The following is a 9021-nucleotide window of genomic DNA, read 5'->3' as shown; positions in this document are numbered from 1 at the left end:
CCACACTAGATCAAGTTTGATATATAAAAAGAGTAAAATGCTCGGGTGATCCATGTGGTTTGGTAAAATAACACCTATACTCCCACACTTTTGAAGATTATAATCATGTTCCCTGTGGTTTATTACTTTTTACTCAGATAGTCCCTGAGTCATCAGGCAAATAGGCAAGTGTAATGATCCTCTTACCCCTCATGCTACTGAAAGATTTAATGAAATTAAGGAACAAGGCGTGAATTACACTGTTAGGTGGGGTGTTGGGACCAAGTATCAGGAGAGTGGAAAGATAAGTTCACAGTTCAGTGGTACAACGCATTCTCAGTATGTAGTAGATGTTGTGGAGAGGGTATGTATTACAGGGAACGAGAAATATCAGGATTTCCATGTAGACATGTTGCAGTTAACTGAGACATGGCTTTGAATGGGCAAGATGTCAGGCCACCCGAATCTTGGGTGCTTGATTGCTATCTATTGGACACATAGAAGAGGGTTTACTCCCACAAAATTAAACCCATATATGGCAGAGATGTTTGGCCAAAATCAGATTGTCCAACACCCTTAACCCTACCCTTGCATCACAAATCAATTGGCAGACCTAAGAAGAAAAGGAGAAAAGATCAAGTTGAGATGTCGGATGATGTTGAAGGGGCAGGAAAAAGTTCACAAAGGAAGAAGAAGAAGAAGAATGTTGAGGTTGATGCACATGTTGAAGTGGACAGTGGTGGAAAAATGACAAGGAGATGGAAAACAGTTACATGCAAGAAATGTGGGAGTAAGGGTCATAACTCTAGGGGTTGTGGTAAAGAAAATGGAGGAAACAACCAAAGAAGGCTAAACAAGCAAAGAAAGAGAAAAAGGTGAAGGAGTTTAAAGATGGACAACCTGATCTAAGTGTTTGATAGGTTGTTGTGGTTGTTGTTGTCTTAAAACATTTGGTAGTCTATGTTAGTTTTAATGGTTTTTGAACTTTAGTAAGTTTTTTGGTTGTTGTTATTATGGTGGATGTTATGGTAGCTTTTTAAACTTTAATCTTGTATGGATGTTTATGATCCTTTAGATTTTATGGATATTATGGAATTTATGTTATGCAAGGTATTTATATATGTCATTTATGTTATGTAGATTTTAGGTTGTCTTTGTGGTTGTTTATGTCTTAAATGTCTAGATTTTAGGTTGTTTTGTGGTTCTTTTATGTCTTAAAAACGTTACAATTAGATTGTTGTGGTTGTTATTTATGTGATGCAGTCTTAAACGCCCATATTTGGTTGTTGGTGTGTCATGTATGTACACACTTGCACACTACTGCACTTTATGTTGTTTTTGTCCCACAGTTTTGGTTGTCATTTATTTGACCCGTTTGAACATTTTAACCATTTGCACACTACTGCACTTTATGTTGTTATATTTGTTGTTTTGGGTGTCATTTATTTAACCAATTTGCAACCTAATGCACTTTTACACATTCAACATGTCCATACTACTTGACTTTCACATTTAACATGTCCAGATTTGGTTGTTATTTAACATGTCCATACTTGAAAGATTTTGAACATTTTACACATTTGAACCATAACACAGTATACACCATTGCACTTTTGCACATTGTAACACATACATAATAGTTTCATCATATAACATTCCATTACATTTTCAACCAAAGCATATTGCATTACATATTTTAACCACAGATTACAATCAGCCTTAAAAACCCTAAAATGACAAACAACACAACAATGATCTTATTCTTGAGCCTATTAACGAAGATCAGAGACGTGAATCGTCTAAATTGATATCAATTTCAGAAATTTACCATGTCAGGACATGAGTAGAAGCGTCGACCATGGTTTAAATCGGTCCAGGATGTGAGAATGATTGCATGTTGTCCACAATTGCACAACAACATTATTGAAGATGAACGCATAGATGATGAACGTTGTGTTTGATGTAGGTTAGGTTTGGGGGAAATGTTTCAGTGGGTTTTAATAATGAGGTGTATGGGGTTTTAATGCATTAATGGACGAAAATGCCCTTAAATGTACAACACGTGACAACATTTAACGACAGGAACGAACACCCGTTGACTTAGGGACTATCAAATAACAATGTAATAAATCACGGGGAACATGGATGTAATTTCCAAAAGTTAGGGACTATAAGTATTGTTTTCCCAAACCACGGGGACTATCCGAGCATTTTACTCGTATAAAAATTAAGATGGTCGTTGGATTGGTAGAAAGAGGGCGTGGTTGGTGTCAAATGATGAATGCAAAGTAACATCAAAACCCAATGGCTAATGCACTCAAGTATTCGTAACACCTGAGGGTAGGGCACGAAACGGACAAATGATATGGATGAAATTCAAATCACATATGAGTATTTAGGATTCAGTTAGTTTGTCGTTCAAAAAAAGACACCATAAAATGATTTGAAGCAATTCTGGGAATTGAATTCTTCCTAAAGGTAAGAGTCTCTAAGGCTGAAGGGGGGGGGGGACATGGGTTGGGTCATCAATCACCACGTAGGACCATTAATGGATTGCTACACCACCCCCTTTTCTCATTCATCATGGTTCGCATGGATTAAACCATGACAATCATGAGTCTCCTTTCCTTTTTCAGTTTCCTTTTCCTTTTTCACAAAAATTAATAAAATAAGATAATAGTGGTTTGGGTCATGACCACACCCTTAGGGTAGTGGTTTTGGATAATAAATTAGAAGTAAGTGACATGACGCTAATGTGGAGGGTCATGGGGATCATGAGTCTCATGACCACACCCTATATAGCCTTACACAAGAAAAAAAGATTACGGTAACATTTAGAAGATTAACTAAAGGGTAGAATACCATATAGAAGGTTTACTAATGAGGTGGTGGTCAATTAGCAAAAGCAAAACCTTTAAACACCTTGAGAGAGGAAGGTTTTGAGTCTTGAGTTCAAGTCTTACAGACGACACAAATAAAAAAAAATTACCGTTCAAAAAAAAAAAACTAAAGGGTGGAATACATTAGAAGAATATATTATCCACTTCTTGTATATGCAATCCATCATCTTCGTATTTCTATAAATAAAGAAAAGATAATATAATCTAAAAATAAATATAAAATAACGAAATCTCGGATAAGCGTAAAGTTGGCATATTTAAACAACATATAAGATAAACTAATAGAAATATATAGATTTATTTTTTATTGCTTCCTCTCCAAGGAACATAAGTTAAATTTGGTTACTGACTGACTAACTTCTCATCACCAAAAGGTTAAATTTGGTAATTGATCTAACCGATACTATCTATATAAAACCCTCCTTTCGCATCGATCACAAATACCAAATCCTTCTTTTACTATATAAAATGTTAAAAAACTAGTAATTTCACCCGCCGTATTGCGGCGGCATCAAAACGTAAAGTAACTTGAAATTATATCGTTGAATGAAACCGAATTATATTTTATCCGTTTTATTATTAAAAAAAATTACGTTCAAACGTGGAACGATTGAAAACGCACATAAAAATAAGCATGAAAGCGTATTATATATAACACGAGTTATTTTTGAAAACAAATTATGTCTAAACTCATGGCCCGACAAATTTATCTTTAATCGAATTAAATTTGTGTCCAATTATAATTCTATTAATTGTTGTAAGACATGTAACCCAATTTACTATTCCAAAACATTTTAAAATAGATCTTATCTTAGGTCCAACTAAATAACAAACAACAATCTATTTTCAGGAAATTTCGCACAAATGTTGACCCAAATAAAAAGATCGATAAATCAACCTTAGACAATTTTAATTTCCAATATCCTTTTTGCAATTCCAGCCCCTTGTTTTAAGTTTACAGCACCATTTACAAAACCATCTCTAACACCACGACAACACATGTTGTGCCTCACTATCACCATCACCATTGTACTTCACTTTACGGCTTTCTTAAAGGCGCACCAACACCACCACAACCAACAAAACACGATCACCACTAAACAGCCACGACACGCGGCCAACGCAAAACAACCCAGCACCACCTCAGCGCCACCACCGTATCCGTTGCTGATTCATTTCTATTTTCAAACCAATTGCGGAAAACCTTCCTTACCACGCCGAACAGCCGTCGGATCTACCAGCGAGTTTTCCATCCGGCCACCATAACAAAATAAATTTGGGATGATGCGATGGTGGTGAAGTCAGTAGTTCAGGCCACCAGAAATTTTCGGTCGCCCAACCACTAACCATCACCGTGTTAAACGTTTCAAGCCGTTGCTGATCAAGTCACGTATCTCCACATCATGGTTCACGCCTTTGTAGCTGCACTCTTTCTTGGGCTCCAAACACTGATGGTCGTCTTCTTTAATATGGGGCGGTGGTTGGGCGACAGAGGTTACTCTGAAGTTAAGACCGTGAAGGAAATAAATCCGGAAAAGGAAAAGAAAGGGAAAACGTGGGCCTATCAAACCTTGACACCAATGTTGCAGGGCTAATTTTTCATATACATAATGACCGGCAGATGCAGGTTTAAAAAACCTGGAAACTGAAACTGTTGTTAAGATCCTACAACAATTGTTATATACTAGTAATATGCCCCCACGCGTTGCGCGGGCTTTCGGTCAGTATTGGATCAGTTCGATACGATAACACCACTTGGTATAGCGAAAGAGATATGTCCAAGAGGATATCGACTTACGACACGTTAAACCACAAGTGGTTAGACGATTTGTACATAAAGATAAATAAATGAACAAAATACTTGTGACTAATTAAATAATGTGAAACAGATTAAGAACAATAGTTGGGTAGTATTGTAGCCACCTTGTGATCATGTCATCCTGATCACCTTTCATGTTGTTGAATCCTTCAACCTTGCAAACGTGTGGAATCGTTGATCTTCAAATGACGAAGCAAAGTCACGAATCTCCTAATCACAGAATGTAAATCAAAATAGTAAATCAAGTAATGACACAAACTTTACCTCGCAAAGAATAGTTGATCGGCCAATGTTCAAAAGGATGGCAAGAAGAATGATGAATGAAGTTTGAGAGAGAAGAAAGAAGAAAAAGGGGGAAGTGGTGGACATGGTGGAGTAAAGGCGCACCAACACGTATCGCAGAAGGCTTTTGTTAGTCACTGCCATGAAGTATTAACAAATAAAGTAAGGTATGCGTCCCATGAGTCTAAGTTTATGAACCTGTAGTCTTATAATAGATTTATTATTTTAAACATTATTGATTATATATAGTTGTCGTTTTAGTAATCTAAAGATCCAACTGCACAATAACCTTTAGATGAACTCCCTTATAACTAAAACATTTAATTTCCTGTAGTCTTAAAATATAATATTTATTTTCAATAAAGGTTCATCAAAAACAAAATGAGAGATTTATTATATGATGTATAACAGATGTAAAATAGATTTATTATTTTCACTAAAGGTTCATTATTGAACCTTTATATGTATTTCAAACTCTGCCCATCCAAACTGTACAATAAAGAAATCATTCATCTAATGTGTTGAACCATTATTGAACCTTTAGAGGATATATCATTAATTTTTCTTATAATAAATCATTCATCTAATTTCCTTATGTCAGATAAGTTGATGAACTACGAATTTCGTGTCGCACACTACAAAAACTATTCGCTGCTGCTAAACCAGATTCTTCGATCATACGATCTAGATCCACTGACAAATCCATCAATGGGAAATAAGGCACGCATGACATAATCTGAATACATAGCAAAACAATATGTTGTACAAAGTAAAAGCAAAAGGGCAGCAACATAATTTATTAGATGTTATTAACTTAAGTAAACAAAAATAAATTACCAAAATAATGTTAACAACAACCGAAACCACTTGCCCAAACATACAGATTAGAATGCATAACAAATTTTTCAGGACCTAAATCACTATCAACATATCTGTATATGGTTAAGCCTAGTCTATTATTCCTACGGCTCTTTTTTTATTCTGAATTCATGTTAAAGCTAATATGTTTAGATTACCAACGATGATGTTATGCCTATTCATATTGAAGCATGTTTAATCGACCAAAATCAGAAGAGAGTACCTTATCAAAGTGGGTCTTCTGTTTCAGGAAAATGCGTCTTCGATTGAAAGCGATCTGACGCCCTAGTGTTCAGTTCGAACCTAAAGATGGATTTGCGCAAGGTTAGGGTTTTGCAAGTGGGAGTGACGGTGATTGTGGTGACGATGGTGGTTAGCCGATGGGTTCTAATGTTCACACGATGGGGATTTTGGTAACCACAGTAGTTAGCCGCCGGAAAACCTCCCTTACAGATGGTGCTTGCCATCCACCTCAGGTACTGTTTTGATGCCGACCAGTGAGCCATTACACCGTCGAATGTCGTAACCGCCGCTCGGATGTATGATGGTGTTGCCTCCATGGCACCACCGCGGAACAACCGAGGTCGAACCCTCCCTTTTCACTTTCTCATCTCCAACTCTTTCTCTCTGAATCTCTCTATTTCTATCTTCCCGTTTTCACTCTCTCTTCTTTTTAATTTGGAGGTCATTAAAGCCCGATTCGCATCATTATGCTCGATAAAAGAATTGAGGGAAGCTCCAATAGAAAAATATTGGAAGGCAAAAATACTTCATTATCATGGCTGTGAGGCTTTGATAGAGGAGGGAAGCAGGCAGTGCCAGGCTGGTCTTGGTGGTAAATAAAGGCCAATGGCATTAACGTAAATAACATTCAAAATTTGTCTTGTTATGGTACTGTTCATAAGAGACTACCGTAAATGTTATTATAGATAAAGTAATAGTAATATATAAATATATATTTTCAATTCAATATTAGTTCTAATAAATTGCTTATGTTTCCTTTTTTTGCGAGTTGGGCTTTTATTTTGCTGTTTTGGGCTTCCTGTCTTGGGTTGCTTGTAACGTGGGGCTGAAGATTAGCATTGGCAGGATTCTTAAAAGGGTTTTCCTTTTATAAAAAGGAATGCAGCAGCCCTTCATCATCAGATCCTTCTGCTCGTGAATTCATCTTTCGATCAAGAAATCCCTCGCATACATCTCATCTGTTCAACTGTTTTGCACAGCTCATCTTCCTCTCTCTAGAGCATTCAAACTAGGTCTAATCACACCGTTTGAAGTTTGAGAAGGTTATTTTTGTCGATAATCTGTTTGTGCAGATTATTACGGTGACTTTTGTTCTTCGTTTTCTGTTCAAGTATCAGTTGTCCGTTGGATTTATTGCTTGTAAAAAGATTGGTGAATAATAAAATTCTTTAGCTTTGCTATTGCGTGTTCGTGACATAAATGTTGGAGCAACTAATATCAACAAACACACTTTTATTCAGGGGACACCTGAGACTCTTTTATTAATGAACTTCAAAAAAACTGACTATTACAAACAAACAGATGCTATTTATAAGCTATTAACTTGGAGATTACTCTAACCTATTTGAAATATAATAGGACTCCTCAATAAACTAAAACTATATCTATCTATCTACTGAATTAATTAGATTGCCTTGCACTCCAAGTTACTGATGAGATAATAATTAATTTTTTCAAACATTCTCCCCCTTAATCCTTGTCTCTGTTCCACCCAAATCCACCACTCCGAGCAAGCGTCGCATCTATTCAAACTTTATTTTAGGCAACGCTTTCGTCAAAAATATTTGCCTTTTGTTCTTCACCACTAACATGTTCAACCCCAACTTCCCGTCTTTCAATACTTTCACGAATAAAATGATATCTAGTGTTAATGTATTTGCTACGCCCATGAAACACCGGGTTTTTCATTAAAGCTATCGCTGAACGGTTATCGACCCGTAATAACACCACTTTTTCTTCCGAACCTGTAATTTCACTTAACAACCCACGAAGCCAGATTGCTTGACATGATGTTGCCGTCGCAGCCATGAATTCCGATTCACAAGACGATAAAGAAACCGTCTTTTGTTTTTGAGAATTCCAAGATACAATCGAGTCTCCTAGATAAAACACCATTCCAGTCGTGCTCTTTCCATCACTTTGATCCGTCGAATGGCTACTGTCGCTATATCCCACTATACTCGAGATTCTCCCTCGTTTATATTTCAAACCGAAATTTAACGTACCTTTCACGTAACGTAGTATATGTTTCAACACTTTTAAATGACTTTCTTTTGGCTCTTGCATGAAACGGCTGATGACGCCAACCGAGTAGCTCAGGTCCGGACGAGTATGTAGCAGATATCTAAGACTACCAATCAAACTTCTAAACTTTGTGGCATCCACGAGCTTTCCCTTTTCGTCTTTCTCTATATCTAATCTCGCTTCCATCGGATATTTAGTCAGTTGCATTGTATCATTCCAGCCAACTTTAATAAATGCTTAGCATAAGCTGCTTGACTTAATGTTATCACATTTTGTTGTTGGCATAAATCAATTCCCAAATAATATGAAAGTGAACCCAGGTCCTGCATTTCGAACTTGTTCTTCATTTGCCTTTTAAATGTATCAATTTCCATGACACTAGAACCTGTTATAATTAAATCATTTACATATACCCCGACGATAACTGTCACACCTCGATATTTCCACGTATTACCGGTGGGTCCGGTGGGGAGTATTGTGACGTAGTTGATATCATCATAGTCAATTAATCACAGTTCAATGCACGGTGGAAGTCTAAAAGTAATAATTACACAAACTGATTCGAAAGTAACATAAAGTATTACACAACGGATTGTAAAGTGGATCCACAAGCGGATCTTAAAACAGAAAGAAACATTGTTCAACAGACTTAAAGTATTAAAAGCTTGCAAGGCTCTATAACTAATACTCAGGAGGTTCCAGCCCATTACGCGTAGTACCTGCACTTAACCATTTTGGAAGATACGTCAGTTTACACTGGTAAATACAGTTAACTGACTCTTTTGAAAAGTATTTGTAAAATTGATTTAAATACACAAGGCATAAAATTCTTTTATAACTTGGGACAGTTATTAAAATAATCTTGTATACAGTTTTACATGTTTGTCATCCATGCGGGGCCCGGTTAGAAGAGCC

At 36.5% G+C, this 9021-nt stretch overlaps 1 protein-coding gene across 1 annotated transcript; it reads right to left on the bottom strand.

The window, feature by feature from the left end:
- Window positions 1-7620: 7620 nt before the first annotated feature.
- On the bottom strand, window positions 7621-8292 carry LOC118485747 (secreted RxLR effector protein 161-like). The gene has a single exon (XM_035982178.1). The coding sequence runs from the start codon at window positions 8290-8292 to the stop codon at window positions 7621-7623; it is 672 nt and encodes a 223-aa protein (XP_035838071.1).
- Between the last annotated feature and the right edge of the window lie 729 nt (window positions 8293-9021).

This window comes from Helianthus annuus, chromosome 13 (genome assembly GCF_002127325.2).
Source record: "Helianthus annuus cultivar XRQ/B chromosome 13, HanXRQr2.0-SUNRISE, whole genome shotgun sequence".
Classification (NCBI taxonomy): Eukaryota; Viridiplantae; Streptophyta; class Magnoliopsida; order Asterales; family Asteraceae; genus Helianthus; species Helianthus annuus.
The sequence above is the reverse complement of the archived record's forward strand: the minus strand, read 5'-3'. Positions and strand labels throughout refer to the sequence as shown.